General features: G+C 45.3%; 1 protein-coding gene across 3 annotated transcripts in view; it reads right to left on the bottom strand.

The window, feature by feature from the left end:
- DNM2 (dynamin 2) overlaps positions 1-25,359 on the bottom strand; it is a 176,333-nt gene that overhangs the window by 116,799 nt on the left and 34,175 nt on the right. For all 3 annotated transcript variants that reach the window (XM_077470271.1, XM_077470273.1, XM_077470272.1), the window contains exon 2: positions 8,757-8,830. In XM_077470271.1, the coding sequence (XP_077326397.1) occupies positions 8,757-8,830 (74 nt within the window). The remainder of the gene's footprint in view (positions 1-8,756; positions 8,831-25,359) is intronic.

Below are 25,359 nucleotides of genomic sequence, written 5' to 3'. Positions count from 1 at the left end.
GGACAGGAGACAGCTGAGTGTCCTACCTATATATCACTGCCAAGTACTGCAGTCTCAGTCATGTGTTAGAAAACTCTATATATAGGAACGTCTATGTATAGGTGACTGGATTATTTTCAGAGTACCTTCACTTTAAAATGGAGGTTTCAATAATAGGCTGTCTATGGCATACTGGTTTTAACCATAGTACCTTAGTACAGGTGTTGTATTTAGCAATACAGGCAGTTGCTTTTATAATCATAGAAAACATTAAAAACTGAACATTTAAAAATATAAATGCAATCTATACACTGGGGCAGAACCTCTGGGGGAATCTAGGATGGAAAAGGACCTGGGGGTCCTAATAGATAAGCGCAGCAATTGCATGCAATGCCAAGCTGCTGCTGCTAACAAGGCAAACAGAATATTGGCATGCATAAAAAAGGGGATCAATACCAGATATAAAACGTTAATTCTCCCGCTCTACAAGACTCTGGTCCAGCCGCACCTGGAGTATGCTGTCCAGTTCTGAGCTCCAGTCATCAGGAAGGATGTACTGGAAATGGAGCGAGTACAAAGAAGGGAAACAAAGCTAATAAAGGGTCTGGAGGATCAGATAAGAGGAAAGGTTGCGAGCACGCAACTTATTCTCTCTGGAGAAGGGACGCTTGAGAGGGGATATGATTTCAGTTTATAAATACCGTACTGGTGACCCCACAATGGGGATAAATGGATTTTTAAATACAGCTTACCTGTAAAATCCTTTTATTCACGGGACACAGCAGTTATTCATGACTATCTGGGTTATACGCTACCTCTAGGTGATTGGACACTGGCAACCAATAGCAAGAAAGTTCCTCCCAAATAACCCCTCCCATACGGGAGTAACCTCCGTTTTGTAGCAAGCAATGAAGAGTCCCAGGAAAGAGGGGAGGGATCTCTGTGTTTCGTGATGTATAAAAATTTTATATACCGTATATACTCTAGTATAAGCCGAGATTTTCAGCCTCTTTTTTGAGGCTGAAAGTGCCCCCCTCGGCTTATACTCGAGTCATCGCCGTCTGCCTGCCCGATCAGCGTGTCGAGCAGACAGACGGCGGCCATTCTACTATTCAAAAGCTGCGCCTCCCTGTCTGCGATAGGCGGAACACTCAATTTCCCAGCAGTCAGTGTTCCGCCTATCACGGACATCCGCTCATTCTCATACTACGGACGAGGATGAGAGGATGTCCGTGATAGGCGGAACACTGACTGCTGGGAAATTGAGTGTTCCGCCTATCACAGACAGGGAGGCGCGGCTTTTGAACAGAGGAATGGCCGCCGTCTGTCAGACGAGGAGAGCATGGCACACAGAGGCTGCAGATTGGCACAGGTAGGCAGGGATGGACGGGACACAGGGACGTCTCACCCTCGGCTTATACACGAGTCAATAAGTTTCCCAGTTTTTTTGTGGTAAATTGGGGGCCTCGGCTTATATTCGGGTCGGCCTATACTCGAAAATTATATTATATATATATATATATATATATATATATATATATATATATATATATATATATATATATATATATATAAAATTTTACAGGTAAGCTGTATTTAAAAATCTGTTTCCCTAAAGAAATGCATCTGAAGGGAGGGATACACAGCTTAGACAAGTCCCAACTGTCCTTTGGCCCTATAAGGCCGTCTGCAACACGCTATGACCAAAGATTGTCTGCTCTCGAGACCTGACATCCACCCGATAAAATATGGTGAATGTGTGAACTGAAGACCAAGTGGCTGCCCTGCAGATCTGAGCCAAAGACACCTGTCGATGCACTGCCCACGAAGCACTAACCCCTCTAGTGGAATCCTAGGTCTCAACTCATATGCCTGAACGATAGTTTGGCGAATCCACCTTGTCCTGGTGCAGAATCAAGTTAGGCTCTCTGCATGAAAAGGCGGTTAGCTCCGACACTCTTCTGGACAAAATCATGGCCACCAAGAAGACTAATTTCCTGGTCAATAGGACTAAAGGAATCTGCTTAATAGGCTCAAAGGGAAGATACTGAAGGACTGACAGTACCAAATTTAAGTCCCAGGGGCATAAGGGAGGCTTAATCTGTGGTCTTGGGTGCGTCACTCCTTTAACAAAGGTACCCACCAAGAAATGGGCTGCAATTGGTCTTTGGGAAAAAAAAAAAAAAAAAAAAAAAAAAACTAATAAGCCCAAAATCGGACCTTTAATTGTGCCCAAAGCCAATCTTAAGCGTACACCTGCCTAAAAGAATGGATCTTTCCAATTGTATACTTACGAGGATTCCAATCCTTCCCTTCGCACCAGGAAATGTATGACTTCCAAACCCTGTGGTTAATGGCCCTGGAAAACGGTTTCCTAGCATTTATCAAAGTGGACAAGGCTGCACCTCTAACCCCGTGGTCCTTTAACACCCTGGCTTCAATAGCCAGGCCGTCAAATTCAGCAACCGTAAAGCAGGATGGAATATTGGTCCTTGGGACAATAGATCCGGGGCGTAACGGAAGGGGCCATGGGTCCCCTACTGCCATTTTCACAATTTCCGTGTACCAGGACCTCCTGGGCCAGGCTGGGGCCACCAGGCTCACTGGTCTTAGTTCCTCTTGTATCCTGCGCAGCAAATGCGGCAGGATCTGGATTGGAGGAAAGGCATACAGCAGGGAATCCTGGTGCCAAGGAGTCACCAACGCGCCTGTCCCGACTGCAAGAGGACCGTTGGTTCTGGACACAAATCTGTCCAGCTTGGCATTGAACTGGGATGCTAGAAGATCAACATCCGGTGTCTCCCAATACTGACAAATTTGGAGACACTGGCGGAAAAAACCGAGGTAACTCCCGTATGGGAGGGGTTATATGGGAGGAACCTTCTTGTTATTGGTTGCCAGTGTCCAATCACCTAGAGGTAGCATATAACCCAGATAGTCATGAATAACTGCTCTGTGTCCTGTGATGTATGATAAAGAGAAAAACTTTTTCGTGGAAGGGAGATTAATAAGACACGTGGCCACTCATTAAAATAAGAAAAAGAGGTTTAACCTTAAACTAGGTAGAGGGTTCTTTACTGTAAGAGCGGCAAGGATGTGGAATTCCCTTCCACAGGCGGTGGTCTCAACGGGGGGCAGCATTGATAGTTTAAAAAAAAAAAAACTATTAGATAAGCACCTGAACGACAGCAACATATAGGGATTTACAACGCAATACTGACATAATCACACATAGGTTGGACTTGAGTCTTTTTTCAACCTCACCTACTAGGCAACTTCAAAGCGATTTCTCATAAAAATAAAAGCAGAGAAATGGATGGGCGAGTTTGCTTTGAATAGTAAAAGTTAATTAAATAGGGTTTTTGGGATGTCCCACAAGAGGTCCGAAATACTTTACTTACCTCCTATACCCCCTCAGTTGTTTTATATTCCAACACTCAAAGCACATTCTTTAACACTTTTGGGGAAGACCCTCAAGGTCAACCCACGCAATATCCACGGGTGTCGCTTTGGTGGTTATATTTGTTTCCTTATCCAGGAGGTTTCCTTATATACTGTTAACTTATGCCAAACCCTGCTGGGCCAGGGATTTCATTCTATGCAAAATGGAGGTGTCTTATTTGTTTCCATTTAAAAAAATAAAGGATTATACAAAAAAAAAAAAAATTTACAAAAAAGTTTTCGGTTTGTGATGCTCAGGTGCAGCTAAATTCCGATTTAAAATGAAACCGCTTTACAATTGATATTAAAAACGTTTCTATTTTGTTCTTTTAAAGTTTTCTGCTGCAGAGCTTTAGATTTACATTAGATCTCGCCTTCTTCTAAAGCATTCCCATCCTACTTTTCTGTCTGGTCTCATTTTACCTGCCCCTTATTTCCTGTTAATGGTCTACTAATGCTAGTAGTGTCAGATGGAGCCACCCATTCATTTGTGAGCACTCCCAGCTCTCACACAGTCCTGAAGAAATGGAAGTTTCACCCATTCTCCTACTCCAAAGTAAGAGAATGACTGGAAGGCCTAAGGCTGGGTCTCAGAGGAGAGGCATGGCAACTGGGATTATGGGACATGTAGTCCCAAGAGAGACACCTGCCCTGTTCAGTGTGCGATTACCAGCTGGAAATTTAGGGAAATGCTATTGAGTAATCCCAATCAGTGAGAGCGATAGCCTCTCTATGTAACTGCATCCACTCCCAAGCGGCGCTGTGTACATCCGTTTACACACAAAGCATTGCCGAGCTCCACCCCTACTCCCATCATTTGATTAACAGCAGGAGGCAATGGTCCCCACTGCTGTCTCTAAGCCTGTTAGAGGGGAGAAAGAACCAGCGCTGCTGCAGATAGACAGAGCTGGATTGATACAGGAATCAGGTAAGTATTTAGGGAAGGGGGTGGGGGGCGTTTTTTACATTATTGAAGTCAATGCATGAAGATCAAAAAAAAAAAAAAAATAATAATAATATAGGATGATAGCTATATAAAAACTTTATAGATTTCAAAAAAAAAAAAAAAAAAAAAAAAAAAAAAAAAAAAAAAAAAACACACAACAACACACACACACACACACACACACACACACACACCTCAATGCGTTAGGGGTACAAGAAAACATTTGTCTGGAAACCTTAGTTATGGCTTATTACTGAACCATGCAATAATAAAAAAAATAAAAAATAAAAAATAAAAAGTGTAAAGGATCTGAATGGTTACCATGGATGCCACACGAATTTGTTCTCCAGATAAGCAAACAACGTTCTATATAATAAAAGCAGGTTATAATCATCCCCCCCATGTCTGAAGAGGGCTCTTCCCCCAGGATGACGAGGGAACAGGACACCATGCAGAGCGCATAGTCACGTGACCAGCGGAACAAGATCCACCCATAAAAGGAGAAGAAAATTCAGTTTTAACTTACAGTATACCGGAGATTTAACAATAAATTCCAGGTATTGATATTTGTAGTGTTACATTAGTCCAGCTTGGTTATCAATCTAACCATGTATAAACCATACCTGGCCGATCTCTCTGGAAGCTGGAAAAATCACTGTTGTAGGCAACGCTAATTTTCGATCCCAAGGCAAGCAAATGCCCTGCCGATTACTGAACAAAGGAGTTTCTGCACTTAGTACAGGCACCATTGTGACATCACCACTCTGCAAAGCGTTCTCTAATTGGAAGAGATGGTGAGGCAAACACTGAGGTAATGCAAAATGATCTCTGAATGGATCCCTTGGTGAATGGGCCACCTCCTGTGTTTACAAGTGCAGCAGGACATCTAACCACAGTTGCACGAACACCGGCAAAATGCTTGCTGGGGTTGCCAATAAACCATACCCATTATAGCCCCACCCACTCTGACACTCCAATTTTTTTTTTTTTTTTTTTAAACAAAAGCTGACACTCCAATTAAAGTAGTTATAAACCTCAGACATGAAATATGAACAAAGCATAGCCCTCTAGTGTACTTATCTCAATTTAGAGCACCAAGTGTAATTTCTGTTTGCTGCCTTTTTCCTCTGTTATAAGCATGAGTCACTATGGACAATTTTTTATGACACGAAAAGAAACATGGTGACAAGAGAGGGAGCTCCAGCAGATTGACAGCCTCGGCTCTGTTCCTGCATGAAAGGGTGGGGGGGGGGGGGGGTCCCTTCCCTCCAAACAGCTTTTAGAACTCTCCTCATTGAGATCTGCCCCCTGTTTTCTGGGCTCAGAAGCTTATAAATGCAGCACTTTGTAGGAAAGACTGCAGACAGGTACAACTTATGTAGGAGAATTAGTTTTATCTCTGTATCACCTGAGGATAGTCCCTTCGCTGAGAAGGAGAAGGAGAAGGAGAAGGAGAAGGAGAAGGAGAAGGAGAAGGAGAAGGAGAAGGAGAAGGAGAAGGAGAAGGAGAAGGAGAAGGAGGAGAAGGAGGAGAAGGAGAAGAAGGAGAAGAAGGAGAAGGAGGAGAAGGAGAAGAAGGAGAAGAAGGAGAAGAAGGAGAAGAAGGAGAAGAAGGAGAAGAAGGAGAAGAAGGAGAAGGAGGAGAAGGAGAAGGAGAAGGAGAAGAAGGAGAAGAAGGAGAAGGAGAAGGAGAAGGAGAAGGAGAAGAAGGAGAAGGAGAAGGAGAAGAAGGAGAAGGAGAAGGAGGAGGAGGAGAAGGAGATCCTGTGTTCTCTACTGTACAAAGTTTAGATAACAGGAATGCTGACCTACCTGTAAAATTCATTAGGACTTTTATTCTTAGAACATGGGACAAACCCAAACAAACAGAGGGGCAAGACACAAAAACACAAAAAGGGTTTTAACAAAAAAAATAAAAATAAAAAAAATAAAAAAGGAAAAAAGAAAGAACACACACCGACACACACGACACCTGTCTCCAGAAGCAATCAGATTCCAATCTCTCCACTGTGGCAAAGACCAAAGAGCTGTCCAAGGATGTCAGAGACAAGATTGTAGACCTAAACAAGGCTGGAATGAGCTACAAGACCATCACCAAGCAGCTTGGTGTGAGGGTGACAAGAGTTGGTGCGATTATTAGAAAATGGAAGCAGCACAAAACTTTATCTCCCTCAGTCTGGGGCTCCATGCAAGATCTGACCATGTGGAGTTTCATTGATCACGAGAACTGTGAGGAATCAGCCCAGAACTACACAGGACAAAATCTTGTGAATGATCTCAAGGTAGCTGGGACCATAGCCACCAAGAAAATTGGCAACACTACATTGTGAAGGACTGAAATCCTGCAGCGCCCCCAAGGTCCCTCTGCTCAAGAAAGCACATGTACAGGCCCATCTAAAATTTGCTAATGAAACATCTGAAAGATTCAGGGGTGAACTGGGTTAAAGTGTTGTGATCAGAGATGACCAAAAGCGAGCTCTTTAGCATCAACTCAACTCTCCGTGTTTGGAGGTGGAGGAGGAGGAGTGCTGCCTATGACCCAAAGATCCCCACCGTCAAACATGGAGGTGCTTTTCTGCTAAGGGGACAAGACAACTTCACCACATCAAAAGGGGCACGATGGACAGGGCCATGTGCTGTCAAATCTTGGGCAAGAATTTTTGAATATTTTTCTTTACTTAGCAAAAAATAAAAATCCCAGTGGTTATTAAAAAGCGATTCAAGTCTTTTTTTTCCTATAAAAATAACAAACATGTTATACCTACCTTACAATATAGTAAATGTCCACAGATACTCCAAAGGTACCTCTGCTTATTAAAGCGGCGCTTCCGTCATTGCTTATGACCAGCTTTCATATGGTAATGGCACATGAGAAAAATGAATAATGACAGATGGTGATAAGTCCAGGAAGACACAGATTGTGGTACTAATGTGGTTTAAGAGATGTGCACCCCAGAACAGAATCCGCAAGCCGTGCATCACACTACCCTTAGGGGTTCTCACTCACCAGAAAGAGGAGTACATCAAGCTTTGATATGTTAACCACGGCTGTCTTCCATGTCATGGATGGTGTCAAAGCTTGCACTGGATCTCCCCCAGGTACTGGGACAGAAAAAAGGGGCTCAAATAGCGCAATTAAGTTTGTCTCTCTCGTTTATTTTACTCAAAATGACATGTTTCCTACAATCCATTAGTCAATCAGTACTTAAAATCATCAGCATTCAAAAAGGCATTCTACACAGTACAGGACCCACGAGACTCACAAAACTAAGGAAGACAGTGTCCACTGCTTACTTCCGGTTGTCTCTTCCTGGATGTGGAACGCAAACGTCACTTTCGGACATCGTAAGGTCACGCCCTGATGCATTTCGATATCACGACTTTCTCTGAGGGTGCCACCCTCCACGACGTGGAAGACAGCCGTGGTTAACAAATCAAAGCTTGATGTGTTCATCTGGTGAGCGAGAACCCCTAAGGGGATTGTTACATGACTCTGGTGTGAGGTGCTCATCTTTTAAACTACCATCTACAGATGGACCACCATCTGTGTCTTCCTGGACTTGATCATCATCTGTCATTCTTCAATTCTCTTATGTGCCAATATCATATGAAAGCTGGTCATAGGCAATGACCGTAGCGCTGCTTTAGTAGTCAGAGGTACCTGTGGACATTTACTATATTGTATGGATTATTGTTTTGCATTTTTGCACTTTGAATCGCTGTGAAAGATCGAATCACTGTGACTACTGAACTGTCTATACAAGATATAATATATCCATAGTGCCGAGATAGTGGAGGAAGGCCTAGGTTCTCACTGTATTGTGACACGTTCTACTTACCTGCTGTTACAGTGGATTTGTACAGAGCAGCCCAGATGCTCCTCTTTTCAGGCATCTGATCCTGGCCGCTCCCTCCTGTTTAGTGCCCCCACAGCAAGCAGATTTCTATGGGGGCACCCAAGCCACAGCTCCCATTCAGACACGGAGCCCCGCCCTGGTCCCCTCTCCTGCGATTGACTGCAGCGGCAGCCAATGGCACTGCTGCCATCTCTCAGCCTATCAGGAGGGTCTCAGACACTCGTGGACATTACTGGACAGAGATGGACCTCAGGTAATTAGGGGGAGGGGTGGCACCTCTGCATTCTCAGTGTGTAAATCTGTAAAGACACAGAGCTACATAAGAGAATGGGTTTGGTCATTAAAAAAGCTTTTTGTCAAACTGGCTCCTAAGTTTAGCTGTGCCTAGATTCAAAGCAAATTTGTCAAGCCATGTCTTAAGTGGTTAAAGCCAAATGGACAAAAGAACATCCGTTAACTACGGGGGAAAAAACAGCACCCAAAATTAATTTGGCAAGTCCCTCAATACATGGAGAGATGTAGCAGAGATTTACCTGTTTTTGAAAAGATGAGCTGAAGGATGAGGGGACGACGTGTGACGATTCCAGATCCACGGGGAAGGAAATCTCTGCAGAAAAATCACAGGAGATAAATGCTGGTCAGACAGTGTATCAGGTAATGTCATCACCCATCAGGTTCCGTGCCCAGTCACATTTATTCTGTGTAGTGATCATTCTGGAGCCCACACAACACAAGCTAAGCCTATGGCAATTCTTAAAAGGGAATGTATAGTCTTACCAGTGTTACATGTAAACCAATACATCAACATAAATCAGGTTATATCTTAAAGCAGAACCTTTCAAGAAAATGCCATTTTACTGACACCCGCCCCTATGCTGTGTGATTAGCTCCTTGTAAACACACGCTCTTCTTCCAAATATGCAGTGCTACACAATGGATGCATTTTACATCTCCCCATCACAATGCAAGTGTATGAGCTGACCGGCTCACTGAAAGCTAAATGCACTCCTCATGTGCTACCCGACTGTTAATTTATTTTTCCCCAGGCAGAAGACCTCCGAGACTTAGTATATGGACACTTGTCTGTCCAGGGAGCTCGGGATGTCCTCATAGGAAACAGGCAGCAAAGCCTTTCAGCTTCACAGTTGGTTCTCCACTGTGCATGCACAAAGTGCGCTGCGCTAATTGGCCCAGGAGGACGGGGCCGAACTTCCGAGGGGGGGGTGCCATCTCCCAGAAGTGGGGAAGGGTACCTTTCAAAAAAAAAAAAACAAAAAAAAAAAAAACAGGTAACCGTTCCCCCTTGAAAGGTGCCAAATGTGGCACCGGAGGTAGAAGCAAATCAGTGGAAGTTCCAATTTTGGGTGAACTCCACTTTAAGTGGACTGGCAGAGTATTAGCTTATCTACTCTGCATTCAACAACTAATGTACAAATATCTACATTAAAGCCCACCACACATGGATCAAAATGTCAGTAGTTCAGCAGGAATAGGCCAAATTCCAAAGCCTTTATGGGCAAGCTGGTTGTACAGAATTTATTCTACCAATCGATCTTTGAATGAGTGGATGGATGAATTGGGTCATTTTTTTGTTCAACCTACTGGTTTAATGGGGGGGGGGGGGGGGGGGGGAGGAAGAGAAGAAAGAAGGACTAATGTATGGGCTGCCCAAGAGTACATGTATACCTGCAAATGCACCCTGCCAGTGATAACATGCGAGAACTCCTGCAATAAGTAGGCAACCCCACTGAAAAGTAATAGGAAGCTGCCAGCTCTTACAGCTGATGGGCCCCACTAACATGCATTTTCTCCTGCATTTGTAGATGTAAATGCACCCTTAATACAAATTTCTGGGTAGGGGGGGGACACACGCACGCACCCACCCGGCTGTGCCCTCGCTGGCTCCGGCAAAATGCCAATCACCAACTCCAGGACAATCATCGGTGAGAGTGACAGGAGAGAGCTTTGTGTATGTAAACATAAAGCTCTCTGACAACAGTGATGTGCCAGTTTTTGCTTCCTTGCAAAGCAGGGAACACGAGCAAATCGCATAGTAAAAGCACCACAGCGCAAACCTAGTTCAGCACACATTTAACCCTTTGATTGCCCTAGATGTTAACACCTTCCCAGCCAGTGTCATTAGTACAGTGACTGTGTATATTAGCACTAATCACTGCATTATGCCCTGTATACACACACACACCCACCCACACACACACACACACACACACACACACACACACACACACACACACACACACACACACAATTGGACTTTACGATGGAAAATGTGCGATCGGATCGCGTTGTCAGAAAATCCGATCATGTGCAGGCACCAGTGGACTTTTTCCATCGGAAATTTCCACCAAAGTTTTAAGAGCACGGCACTTTTACCCCCCCGCTAGCGGCCGAGAAAGGGTTAAAACCGCCAGAAATACGCCACAATAGCGGCGTTTTGCCGGCGGTATTACAGCGCTGCCCCATTGATTTCAATGGGGAGCAGCGGTGGAGGAGCAGTAAACACACCGCTCCAAAGAAGCTGCTGGCAGGACTTTTCCCTGACGTCCTGCCAGCGCACCGCTGTAGTGTGAAAGCCCTCGGGCTTTCACACTACACATAATGGTGCAGCTTCTTTAGGGCGGAATGCAGGCGCTATTTCTAACGCTATAGCGACTGCAAAACGCCCTGGTGTGAAAGGGGTCTTAGGAAGACATTGATTTTCAACATTTTTGGATGTTTTATAACAAAGTTTTTGTTGTTTTTTTCAAAAATGTACACTCATTTTTGTTTATAGCACAATAAATAAAAAACCCAGTGGTGACTAAGGATAAGCTCAGGCATGCTCAAACAGCACATACAGAGCCCGCCAGGAAGTCGGCACAGGGGGGCGCTAATCACAAGCAGTGAGACATTTCCCGATCTCTGCAGCCGCGCATTGGGACAGTCTCACCGTTTGTGATTAGTGCTCCGCAGTTCCGACTTCCTGGCGAGCTCTGCATGTGCCATTTCTGAGCACGCCTGATCACACTTAGTGGTGATCAAACACCACCAGAATAAAGCTCTATTTGTGGAGAAAAATATCTATCTACACACATTTTGTTTGGGTACAGCATTGCATGACCATGTAATGGCCAGTTAAAGTAGCGCAGTGCTGAATAGCAAAAAAATTGCCTGGTCATGAAGGGGGTAAAACCTTCCGGAGCTGAAGTGGCTTTATATTTTTTGACATTTATATTATACACACACAGCTTGTTTGCAAGTGGTGTTCAGCTGGTACTTCCATCTCTGTGCAAATACAAACATCAACAGAACACGAATGGCATTAGTAGAAGTGAAAGCATATTGTTGCTTAGTAGTATAATGAACACTAAAATTAATACAATTTTCTCTGAAGAAATAATACAATGTATACATAATTGTTATGCAGTGACCGGCCTGTCCTTGCACTCAAGTTCACTTTCTGCAAGGGCAAATTAGAAGAAGTGATAAATAATGGGGTCGATTTTACAGTTTGGAGATGAAGAATTCATTTCAGAGTTTAGCGAAGGGTAAACGATCACATGGCACCTAGGAGTGAAGCCAATATTAAGCTGCATACACACTAGAATGACATTTGTGTGTGTGTGGCCCTGTGTCACCTCCTCCTCAACATCCTTCAATTGAAAAGAATCAAAAGGAGCTGAGAAGAAAACTGCAGGCCGAAGAGCTCAGGTATTGACAGTTGCCAGCTATGGCTGTCAGCATACAATAGCCACAGCAGGAGCTTCCTCCATCCGGTCAGTGGATGAAGGAATGAGTTAAATATTTTCAGCCCACATGCAGAGTGAAAATCTATGCTTTTATATCCAGCTTTAGATATTTTATTCACGCCGAGTGTGAAATGCTCAGCAACTCAGAATTTTAAAGAAAACCCAACATTCCATATTCCTGATATGTGCCTGCTGTACCATGTGCTTGTATGAGAAAGTATCCTGTTCTCTTTGTGTTGCTTCCTTGGTGTTCCTGCTAGTCCTTCTGCTTCCCCATAAAAAACAAAAAATAAACCACCACACACAACCTGACCACACTAGGCATAAGAACACAAAGTGGTCAGTTCTCTAGCTATGTTGGGAACAGCCTGCTCTCCTCCAATGATCAGAGAGAAGAGAAAAAATAAAATAAAATAAAAAAAGCGATTCACAAGGAAAAAAAAAAATAATTCACACACTTTCTGCTGCTCCTTTCCCAATTGCTGACAATTTACTTTTTGCTGGATCCTGCAGGGGTTTCTATACTACAGCAAATGGACTGGACAAAGTTGGGGATGCAGAATGCTTTGTCCTGTGAAGGGAAGGAGACAGCTGGACAGATTAGAACACATCTCTGATCAATACTCAGCATGACGAGCGATGCTTTTCTGTCCCCGTCTGACACTCCCTACAGAGTTAATTTAGCTTCCATCATTCATAACCACTATGTGTCACCACTGGGACAGACAGGACACTTGCTGAAAGACTACAAGTTTCTCATGCATTGTGTATTTAAAAAATCTCATTTATGTCATTTTTCATGAGTCAGATAGCAAAAAAAAAAAGACAGACACAAAAATTCCTTTAATACCGGTCACACTTGCTGTAAAAACACCTCAAGTGTTTAAAATGGAAAAACCAACCATGAGGAAAAGCTTTTAAGATCTCTATGCATTGTTCATCCTTGCGTTGCCCAACTGTCACAATGTCAATGAGATTGATGTACGACAAGCTGTATGAATGGATTTCACTTCATTTACAGCCACGTGTGTTCTACAACCTTCAGGTCATTCAGTGTCACATCATTAATGATCTGACGGCAGATCTACCACCAGCTCCAAGTACTGCCAGTTAGGCCCCTTTCACACATGCGGATGATATGTCCGTATTTCACCCTTCCGTTTGCGGATGAAATACGGACATCCATTCATCCCTATGGGATAGCGGGTGTCTGCGGATGAGCATCCGCAGACACCCGCTATTGTCCGCCTCCGCAAATGTCCGATTCATTACTGATCCGCCCCGTGATGATCCGCTCGCTCAGCGGGGATCGCTCCGTTGTCCCCGCTGAGCCGGCTGCGGACAGGGCGGTCTCCGCACACTGTGCGGGGACCGCCCTGTCAGCTCTCCGCTCTCCTCTATGGGGATCGGACGAGCACGGACCGTGTGTCCGTGTTCATCCGATCCGCTCTGCAGACGGATAGAAAAATAGGATTTTCCTCCGTCTGCAGAATCGGACAATTGCGGAGGCGGACAATAGCGGGTGTCTGCGGATGCTCATCCGCAGACACCCGCTATCCCATAGGGATGAATGGATGTCCGTATTTCATCCGCAAACGGATGGATGAAATACGGACATACCATCAGCATGTGTGAAAGGGGCCTTACAGAAACAAAAATACTGAATATAAAAGTGAGGATCCGCTAATTCCTTACAAAGCGAGGAGCCAGCAACCAAAGAATTAGGCAAAAAGACTAAAGTTGCAGCAATGCAGTCTACTAAAAAAAGGCAGCAACTCAAAGTGTTCTGGATCTATAAACCAACATGCTAGCAATCCTGCATGAGGACTTTGTTCTGAAAATGCTGTTTGTGGGTGGCTTCAAAACATTTTAAAAATTCACTGACCTGCATGCTTTTTTTTGCCAAAAACTGCAAATTTCAATAAGACTCCATGCACCACAACCGCAAGCCATGCATTTGGCTCTCCGTGGTTCCACTGACTTAAATGCATGAGTCTGACAGGTGTCACCTGTCCACATGACATGCAGAGTTAAAACTGGTACACCGTAAAGTATCGCAGCAACAGCCACCTCTGTCTCTATGGTAGGATTTCAGTGGGTGGCAACAGCCTCCTCTGTCTCTATTAGGGATGCACCGAAATTTCAGCCGCCGAAACATATTGGCCGAAAATGCCCTTTTTGGCAATTTGCCGAAAGGAAAAAAACGGCCGATAATTGGGCTGAAAAATGGGGCGGTGTCTGGGCAGGGGCAGAGCATCGCCCCGCCCCTGGTGCCACCCATCATGGGATATCTATAACGCAGGAGAGGCGCCTCCGCCGTCTGGTTCAGTAGAGCGCTGGGAACATCACAGCTTTAATTTCAATAGCTGTGTTCGCCCGTCGTCGCATACAGCCCCTCCCCCTTGTCCGGGGAACTGTGATAGACAGATTACCCTTCCAGATTGGACAGGTGATCTGTCTATCACAGTTCCCCGGACAAGGGGGAGGGGCTGTATGCGATGGCGGAACACAGAGCTATTGAAATTAAAGCTGTGATGTTCCCAGCGCTCTATTGAACCAGACGGCGGAGGCGGCTCTCCTCTCTCTTCGCTGCAACACTGGCTGCACAGGGGACAACACACTTATCTCTTTTATCATGCCCCCAGTCTCTGACCATCTCCCGTACCATGCCCCCAGTCTCTGACCACCTCCCGTACCATGCCCCCAGTCTCTGACCACCTCCCGTATAAAAAAATTTTTTTTTTTTAAAACAGTCATTTTCGGTATCGGTGCCGTTTCTGTATCGGTTTCGGCACCAAAAAACCCATTCGGTACATCCCTAGTCTCTATGGTAGGATTTCAGTGGGTGGCAACAGCCTCCTCTGTCTCTAGGGTAGGATTTTGATGGGTGGTTGGGGCTGGTAAAAGGAAGGCTCAACCTCCTGTTTTTTACCACTCCCTGGACACTTATGTGAAAGAGCCCTAATGGAAGGGTTTGCCAATTGGAAATGCCTCCTAAAATGAGACCTGCCTCTTAAGTCTTACTGTACTGAGGCACAATGCTACCACACCTGTGTGTTGCATTGTGCGGTGCCCACTGATCTCCATGATGGGCGTTCAAGAGTGGTCAAGAGGCTTTAGAAATGTGACTCGACGCAGCTTTAAACACACGGTTTTGCCACACATGGTTATGAACAGGCTCTGACAGTCATGCTGTACTGACTAAAAAAAAAAAAAAATGGGTAAAGAGAATAGGATCACTTTATACATCATGGGGACAAAAAAAAAAAAAAAAAACCTGGTGAAAATTGCAGGGTATAAACGCTGCATATCATAGAACGCCAACACAAAAGCAATTCGGCTGGGAAAGCGAGGAGAAGAAAGGCAGCGTGCTGTGCGCTGGAATAGAATGAAATATTTTTAGCTCTCAGCAAGTGCAATGTACAGACAGCAAAGAGGAAGGAAGGCAGCAGAGCAGCTCTGATTGTCACAATCAAGGAGAACAAACAAATAGCTGCTTTTTGTGGCATGTGCTGTGTCAGGCCTGTGATAAAAAAGCACTCTGGGTATTATTCACCCAGGCACAGGACCAACAGGAAGCCGATACAAATATCCACAGAGGAAAGACATTGTGTCATCATCCTGCAGAGAAAGCACTTCGTATGGTATATACACCCACTCAGCACTTTACACCACTCACCTACACTGTACACAGAATGCGAGCTGGAAAAGGGCGACCTGCAGAATAAATTACATGGTGGCTACATGGCATACAGCAATGCTCACAAATTCACTTCTTAAAAGGGAAATAAACATAATTCATGTTACACTCTATGCAAAAGAGATCCAATGTACACATTCTTAAGCTGGGTAAAGACCGAAAGTCAGCCAGTTCAGCTGAACGCCAATCTGTGTGTAGCCATCTTGGTTCCATTAAAGCGGCATTTTAGATCGGATTCTGTCAAACTGTTCTGAAAAACTTCCATCGATCAGTATCTTGCAGCCAATCAGCGGTAGCCCTGATCAATCTATTCTGACAGCTGAGGCGTCCCTGCTGTCAGAATACATTAGCCCAGTGGGGGAAGATTCCTGCAATCACTTTACAGGTGGTACACGAAGGCCCCTTTCACACGGACGGATAGAATTCAGCTTTTAGCTGCAGATAGACCAAGTTATCTGCCGCACCTAAAAACGCACACAATGCTTTCCTATGGCCCCATTCACACACTGAAATTAGCGACGGTTTTGTTACATGGGGTTTGGTGCGGTTAGAAAAAAAAAAATTTGACTGCGTCCAGGACCGATTTATCGCAGTTATATATACACATAACCGCAGGTAATTACAATGTAATGCGGATAGCAGCAGCAAGGAAAGAAAAAAACAACAGGAAGCACATCAGAAATGGCTAGAATGTTCCACCACAGCTAAACGCAGTCGCATGTAATCGCTGCTAATCACAATGTACAACTGCAAGGGACCGCTGTGCCTGAAGTCTTGGCATTTCAAAACAAAACACGCTGCCTGTGTGAAAGAAGCCTAACAGTGTGTACCCAGCTTTACCAATATGTGCATTAATGATTTAACCACTTAAGCCCCAGACCATTTCGCTGGCCAAAGACCAGAGTACTTTTTGCAATTTGGTACTGCGTCGCTTTAACTGACAAATGCGTGGGTGTGCGATGCAAACAAAAATTGACGTCTTTTTTTTTTGGTTTGAAGCAAAAAAGTTATAGCGTTTACAATAGGAGATCATTTTATGGCATTTTTATTAATAGTTTATTAGTAATGACAGCAATTTTTTTTTATTGTGACTGCGACATTTTGGTGGACAGAGCGGACACTTCTGGCGCGATTTTGGGACCATTTACATTTATACAGTGATCAGTGCAATTAAAAATGCATGGATTACTGTGTAAATGTGACTGGCAGTGAATGGGTTAACCACTAGGTGGCGCTGTAGGGGTTAAGTGTGTCCTAGGGAATGATTCTAACTGCAGGGGGGAGGGGCTGCACGTGACAACACTGATCATCGCTCCCGATTACTGGGAGCAGTGACAGTGTCACTAGGCAGAACGGGGAAATGCTCGTTTATATTAGCATTTCCCTGTTCTTCCTCTCCGTGAAACCTGCAGACTCTACCGCGATCATGCTCATGAAGCTCTTGGCGGGTGCGTGCAAGCTGCCTCTTAAAGGGCAACGTACAGGTACGGGATTCTGCCTGTACGTGCCCTTCTGCCGCAGTATATCTGCATGAGGTGGTCGAGAAGTGATTAAAGCCCAACTAGATTCTATAAGTTAAAAAAGGAGCAGTATAGACAAAGCTCCTATGGATCATAGTACTGAAGTTCGTTCTCTACTCCTGTCACCCATTTTCAGCTGACAGTTGGCAGCCATCACTCAGCCGGTCCAGCCTGGGGAAAGATTCCAACTTTATAATATGGATTTACCCAGATGCCTGGACCGGTAGCTGCCCAAGCCTGTCAGCAAGCCGCTGAGAACCTAAACCAGCAGCTCCCTCCCCTCCACATCCTGGCAGTAGGGAGCCAGTGACTGGCGGTCACCAATTTGTGCTCAGAGCCGTGGGGAGAACTGAGCGATCAGTGGCGTTTGATCACTTAGTTCTCAGGGAAGAGCTGGGGGGGGAGCTGCAGCCATCTAGGAGAGTAGGATTTCTTATTTTTTTCTATATTACTGCACTTCTCTTCATGTAGTGAGCCTTCCTGCACTCTTAAAAAAAAAAATTATAAATCAGTGAATGGCCAGCTTTATTTTTTACTCCAGCAGGCTTCCTCCACACTGCACAACTGGTCCCTAAAGCTGCTTTTCCATGCAGGTTGCAGAGCCATCAGAGGATAGCAAGGACCCATCCACACAATGGGAAGTGGGAATTAAAAAGGCGTTTTCCTGTGTTCATCACTCCCTATATGAAAATAGCATATAGCTTATGCTTTGCTGGGGCTATATAGCCTATGCTTTGCATGCGCAGTACACAGCGGACAGTATCTGATGGGGGACACTATCCGACAGGACACCGGCGCCCGCACCCAGAGCCAATGGACAGGTCGACTTTTGGTGCAGACATCGTGGGATACTTGGACAGGTAAGTGTCCTTATATTTAGGCCCCATTCACACGAGTAGTGATTCCAGGCAGAAAGTCGCATGATTTTGTACAGGTCACCGTGTTAAAAAATAAAATAAAATAAAAAATAATCCAGAACTTGTTTGAGCTTCAGGCGTTTTGGAGTGGAGATGTGAACAATCTCCATTGAGAACCCTTTCACTCCCCTCCAGCGTTTAGTAGCTTCAGGCTTCAATCTACAAAATGCTCAGGTGTGAATGGGGCCTAAAAGTCAGCACAGTATTTGCAGCTACTGACTTTTACCCAGAACCCCTCTATAAATGGTGACAACCATCCAGCACCAGGCAGGGAGTAGTACGACCTCAAAACAGATTCTGCCCTTTCCTAAAACAAGTGACCCACCACCATAGCTATATTCAGGTAGCAATAGATAGAACTAATGTAGTGCTACGAACAATGGGTTGGGCGATTGAATAGTAGGGTCAATGAGAGGGATTACTGATGCCACAGTAGCCCAATGCTGTTTTTCGCATATGAATGCCGAGCTGCTCAACAGGCACAGGTTTGAATGGAACACACAAAGCCACATTTCACCAGCTTTTATTTATTTTTTAAATGGAAAATATCAGTTAGACCTGCTGCATGCAAAGATACAACTCAAAGCACATCAAACAGCCTCAGAACTGTTCTCCACACTGCAGCACTGAAGTCAACTGCTGACCTGCGATTGATGTGCACTTCAAAAACATTGCAAATGCAATCAACTCTGATCTACATGGCCCCCTAAAAGGGTTAGTATTTATCTCTCGCTTTAAAGAACATGTAAATCCAACATTACATATCCCTGATGTACCGTGTACCCACTTCATGGCCAGGCCATTTTTTGCAATAAGACACTGTTACTTTAACTGGCAATGCTGTACCCAAATATATGTATTTTTTCACCCCCCAAAAAATTTTTTTTTTTTGGTGGTATTTGAAAACGGTAAATATATATATTATATATATATATATATATATATATATATATATATATATATATATATATATATATATATATATATATATATATATATATATAAAATAATGTGTGCCTAGCCTGTGTGTGTACTGTGGGAGGTGCTTTTACTAGAGGAATGGCTGTATTTTGCTCCCTGCTTTGGAACACAGGATTAAATCCCTACCCTCCCCCCCATCAAAACAGATCTGTTTTGTTTACATAGACAGATCTCAGTTGTGTGTTTTATAGGGCTGAAACAACTAATCGATTAATCGACAATGAATCGATTATGAAATTTTCATAATCGATCGCCATTAACATATTGGGGTTAAAAAAAACACAAAAAACTAAAAAACTAAAATTAGCCCTTTATAAAATACAAAAAGAGCAAATAATCACTACTGTAAATATTACTTTCACAGTTCTAAAGTAAAACAATGAACCCCTTAGTGATTATCTTTTTTTCTACTATAAAGGGCCAATTTTAGTTTTAACCCCATTATGTTATTAAACGTCTTAGGCCTGGTTCACACCTATGTGTTTATTGGTGCTTTGTACAGAAATGCACTACAGTTCATTTACATGGTTTCCTATGGGAGACGTTCACATCTGAAAGGGTCAGGGACTTTTAAACGCAAAATGGTGCTTTATTGGTTCAATATACTTCAATGGAGAAGTTGCAGTAAAGCATGTAATGCATTTTTGCAGCAATTTGTGTTTTTTAATCTGTCCAAAAAAAAAATAATGTAAAAATGCAAATTGCAGTAAAATCATGTGCGCAAAAATCAAAAAAAAAAATAAATAAATAAAAACGCACAGCAGAAAGCACTGCAGAAACAGATCAAAAGCAAAAACTGCATAGGTGTGTACCGAGCCTTATGCTGGCCTCACGGATCAATTTTCAGATGAGAATATTCAGACGAAAAATCTTTGTACATTCGCTGAATGAAAGAATTTTATTTGAAATTTTCACTTGTTTATAAAACGAATGTCCTTTCTGAACGAAAACCACAAACACTGTCTGAAAATTCCTTTGACTAAGAAGTTTTCTATTTCCAAATTTTCCCATCACTGTGGTTGAAAATGAACGTCAATTTGACCCCCTTTTTTTTTTTAAAGGTTATTAACCGAAATAATCGGCCAACTAATCGATTATGAAAATAATCGTTAGTTGCAACCCTAGTGTTTTACCAACAAATCGGCAGATGCCGGTGGACAGCCAGTGCCCGGCACCTGCAGATTGCCCTTTGCTGTAAATAACAGCTAAAGTGGGGCACGTGCACCCCCCCCCCCCCCCGACAGACAGCAATACAGATTCACTTACTTGTACGAGATTCTGCACAGCTGCCCTGTAGCAATAAAACTTCTATGGGGTGGTCTTTAAGTGGTTAAGGTGTAACTGCAAAGTAGACTTTTCATTAAATCCTATGAAAAGTTTGTACTCAATGTTCCAGCAGAATACAAAGTCTGCTGGACTGAATAGAAAGGGACATCTCAGAAGATTATAACATGCAGGGTGATCATTTTGCTAGAGCAGCGTTAGACAAGTACAGAATCTACTGGGATGGGCTGCGAGAGAGGGAAAGTGCACAATAAAAAAAACTTCAAAAAAGTATATTGCACCGTTTATAGGTTGTACGTGCCATACACCTATAAAATCGAAATATGCAACTCAACTGGTGCAGTTGACACCCTCCCCAGATATACAGCACCTCCTTTAAAGTGGGTGCAAAGTCAGAAGGTTATTTTCATCTTCAATTCATTCTATGCATTAAAGTGGATGTAAATCCACTCTCCTCCTTACTAAACTACTGCCATGGTGGTTATCTAGAAGGATAAACATGCCTCCTGCATGTATCCTTACCCTTCAAAGGTCTCTCCTCCATCTGTTATGAGACCCGAAAATCTGCCCATTCTGTGGGCGAGTCTGTTGTCCGGACTCAGTGGGTGGAGTTGTGATGTCAGTAGACTCCCCGCCCACCGTTACATTCCCCTTGTCAACATGCATGTTCGCCTGTGTATTTCTTCCACTGAACTTCTGCTGCTATGATCACAAACATCCAGGCAAAACCCAGAAAAGTCACCAATCATGCTGAGGTGTTGTGAAGCAAATCCTGGGAGAGCTGGAGAAGAAAGGAGGAGGGGATCTGAAGTACACAGAATGCCTCTCACACTCCTGCATTAGATATGTAAATCACCTGTCACTCACAGCAAGGGGGAAAAACCGATTCCTATTTCTGTGTGTTAGTTTTTAATCTTACTGATTAAAGATGAAAGGATTGTTCAGCGCCTGATTAACTTTGTGGCAAGACTGAGCACAGATGACATGAAATCCTATACTGTACAAGGTGCAAGCCTTAAAACATTTGTGTTTACATCCACTTTAAGATGGGGGAGAAAAAAAATAAAAAAAAATAAAATAAAAAAGCCTTCTGTGTGTAGCAGCCCCCCCCCCCCCAATACTTACCGGAGAGCCATCTCTATCCAGTGATGTCCACGAGTCCCTGTGCCCTCCGGGAGTCTCCCTCCAGATTGGCTGTGACACAGCAGTGGCATCATTGGCTAAATGACTGACAGCAGCGGGAGCCAGTCAGGAGAGAGGGGGCAGAGCTCTTAGTGTCTGAATGGAGATAGAGCTACAGCTTTGCTCGGGTGCACCCACAGCAAGCTGCTTGCTCTGGGGGCACTAGACAGGAGGAGGATCAGGGATGCCCCATGCGAATCCACAGCAACAGAGCATGCAAGTATAACAAGTGTGTCATTTAAAACAAAAGAAATACGACTTTACAATCACCAACTCCCTGTTGCTCTTTTCGTCACTGGGAGCAGAGAAAAAGCTCCACGTCAAAATTTGTAACATACACAAGGCAGAGGATTGTCTCCACATCCCCAAATTACAGAGCAGGGTGCCACAAGGTCAATCATTATCGCCCAACAAATAATTGCGAGTGTCGCATGCTCTTCATAGTTGGATATTGGTTGCTCTTAAAAGGAGAATTCCACTCAAAAGTAGAAGTTCCGCTTTAAAAGCGACTCTCTCTCCCCCCCCCCCCCTTCCTATAAAAAATAATTGACTTTACAAACATAACACAACTACACTTAGCTGTTCTCTTGCAGTGGATTTGCACAGAGCAGCCCAGATCCCCCTCTTCTGTGCTCTTGACCCCTTCCTCCTGTTGAGTGTCCCCACAGCAAGGAGCTTGCTATGGGGCACCCAAGCCGAGCCACACATCCCTGGGTCCATTCAGCCCCGCCCCCCTCCCCGATTGGCTACCTGACTTTGACAGCAGCGACAGCCAAATGGCGCCGCGGCTGTCTCACAGCCAATCAGGAGGGAGAATCTGACAGCTGAGACACTCGTGGACACTGCTGGACAGATGGACCTTAAAGCGGGAGTCCACCGGGACTGCGCGTTTTTTTTTTTTTTTTTTTTTTTTTTTAAAGCCAGCAGCTACAAATACTGCAGCTGCTGACTTTTAAAATAGTGACACTTACCTGTCCAGCGCGCCCGCGATGTCGGCACCCGAAGCCGATCGCTAGGTCGTCTGTCGGGTCCTGCCGCCGCCATCTTGGGTGTGGGAATCAGGAAATGGAGCCTTTCGACTTCATTTCCCGGTTCCCTACTGCGCATGCGCGAGCCGCACGGCGCAATCCGGACGGTCCCCGCTGCCTCTGGGAACTGTGCGTTTCCCAGCAGGCAGCGGGGCACTTGCGCAAAGGGGCGGGCAGTTGCGGAAAGGGGCGTAATCTACGCCCCTTTCCGCAGACAGCTATCCCGGAAGTGGGTGCAGTTACCTGGATTATCCAGGTAACTGCACCCCCCTCCCCCCTGAAAGGTGCCAATTGTGGCACCGGAGGGGGGGGGGGGGGGATTCCGATGAGCGGAGGTCCATTTTAGGGTGGACCTCCGCTTTAAGTATTAGGGAGGCTGCTGCACACAGAATGCTTTTCATCTTAATGTATAGAAAGCATAAATAAATAAAAATAAAATAAACCTTCCCGCTTTTACAGCCACTTTAAGCACTCCTCACATGCCACATTTGGCATGGTTGGGGGGGGGGGGGGGGGGCGCGCACCTAGTTTTGATGGGTACCCAGCTCCCACTCAGGCCACCTCAAGTTGCTTATGTTCTCCTCTCCCCTTCCTGCAATCTTCTGGGGCACATCACAGGTCCCAGAAGATTGCTTTGCCACTGAGGAGGCACAGCGCAACACGCCGCAAGCCATCACAGCAAGATGCCCACACATGTGATGCCGATGCGCGGCAAGGGAGAGAACCAAGGGTTTCAGCTGCCGCTTGGCTGGACCGTGGGACAGCTGAGTGTGCGTCTATGAAAAGTCTGACTTAATAAAAACGTCTCAAACTCCTCTTTAACGGCTAAATGCAGCAGCAATGAAGGAAAGATCATCATGTACAACTGGGATGGCATGGACATAGATAAGTACATGTTCCCTTTGTATCCTTTCCGCGTAAGATGGAAGCTACTGTAGCCGATATTGCTATAAAAAAGGCAAGTACTCCAGGACCATCATTCTATTCATTACTTGGCAAATCCTTGAACCACAACAAGTGTTCACATAACGGGTGGCACGCCATGGTTTCTAGGCTTGTTTAGGGTCTTACTAAGTGGTGAAACACAGAGGTATAAAAGTCTGCATTGGCATTTCCCATCCTGACAGCCGACCACTGATAGAGACCTTTGAATGCAGCTTGCCAAAATAAAAAAAGTCAAGGATTGAAGCTGAACTGAATAAGATTAGAGTGAGGGCGCCATCCCAGAACTAGAATACTTCCCAAGAACAGAGCTTCCAAAGATGCTTCCCATTAGAGTCCATTCACACAGGGGCAACACGACTTGTAGGCGACTTGAGTGAGGCAACTTGTACACGACTTGAGTTAAGATCACAGCGCGACTTGGGACGACTTCAACACGACTTGTGATGACTTCAACCTGACTTGGGACGACTTACAAGTCGCCCCAGGCCAGGCGACTTTTGCCGTGGCCAAGCAGAGAATGAGCTCAAGGGGGAACTCCACGCCAAATTTCTGAAAAAAATTTGGCGTGGGTTCCCCCTCCGAGAGCATACCAGGCCCTTAGGTCTGGTATGGATTCCAAGGGGAACCCCCTTCGCCGAAAAAACGGCGTGGGGGTCCCCCCCAGATCCACACCAGACCCTTATCCGAGCACGCTACCCGGCCGGCCAGGAAAGGGGGTGGGGACCTCCTGAGCCGTACCAGGCCGCGTGCCCTCAACATGGGGGGGTGCCTTGGGGGAGGGGGGGCGTGCGCCCCCCCACCCCAAAGCACCTTGTCCCCATGTTGATGAGGACAAGGGCCTCTTCCCGACAACCCTGGCCGTTGGTTGTCGGGGTCTGCGGGCGGGGGGCTTATCGGAATCCGCGAGCCCCCTTTAATAAGGGGGTCCCCGGATACCGGCCCCCCACCCTATGTGAATGAGTATGGGGTACAATGTACCCCTACCCATTCACCTGTGAAATAAAGTACAAAAAAAAAAAACACAACACAGGGTTAAAATATTTTATTGCACAGCTCCGGGGGTCTTCTCGCCGGACTCCTCCGCTATCTTCTTGTAGCTCTTTTGCGAGCGGAGGAGTCCGGCTTGCTTCCTCGCCGCTGGCCTCTTCTTCCGACTTCGGGGGTCTTGTCCCCCTCTTCGGTTCTTCTGCAGGGCCACCGCGCCTTCTTATAGCTCTTTTAGAGGCGGTGGCCCGGTCTTCTGTCGCCTCCGCCTTCCGTTCTTCTCCAGGAGATGTTGACACGACGCTCTCTCCGGACACAATGCCAGGGACGCGCTACGCTGCCACTTATATAGGGACAATGGGGCGGTGTCACATGGGTTGATGTCACATGGGTTGGTCACATGGTAAGGGGCGGGGTCACCATGTGACATCAACCCATGTGACACCGCCCCATTGTCCCTATATAAGTGGCAGTGTAGCGCGTCCCTGGCATTGTGTCCGGAGAGAGCGTCGTGTCAACATCTCCTGGAGAAGAAGAAGAAGAACGGAAGGCGGCGGCGACAGAAGACCGGGCCACCGCCTCTAAAAGAGCTATAAGAAGGCGCGGTGGCCCGGCAGAAGAACCGAAGAGGGGGACAAGACCCCCGAAGTCGGAAGAAGAGGCCGGCGGCGAGGAAGAAAGCCGGACTCCTCCGCTAGCAAAAGAGCTACAAGAAGATAGCGGAGGAGTCCGGCGAGAAGACCCCCGAAGACGGAAGACCCCCGGAGCTGTGCAATAAAATATTTTAACCCTGTGTTGTGTTTTTTTTTTGTACTTTATTTCACAGGTGAATGGGTACATTGTACC

The sequence above is a fragment of the Lithobates pipiens genome, unplaced genomic scaffold, assembly GCF_037356315.1.
Source record: "Lithobates pipiens isolate NorthernLeopardFrog02 unplaced genomic scaffold, aLitPip1_a1.2 Scaffold_8, whole genome shotgun sequence".
Lineage (NCBI taxonomy): Eukaryota > Metazoa > Chordata > Amphibia > Anura > Ranidae > Lithobates > Lithobates pipiens.
This window is presented reverse-complemented; position numbering and strand designations above follow the sequence as displayed.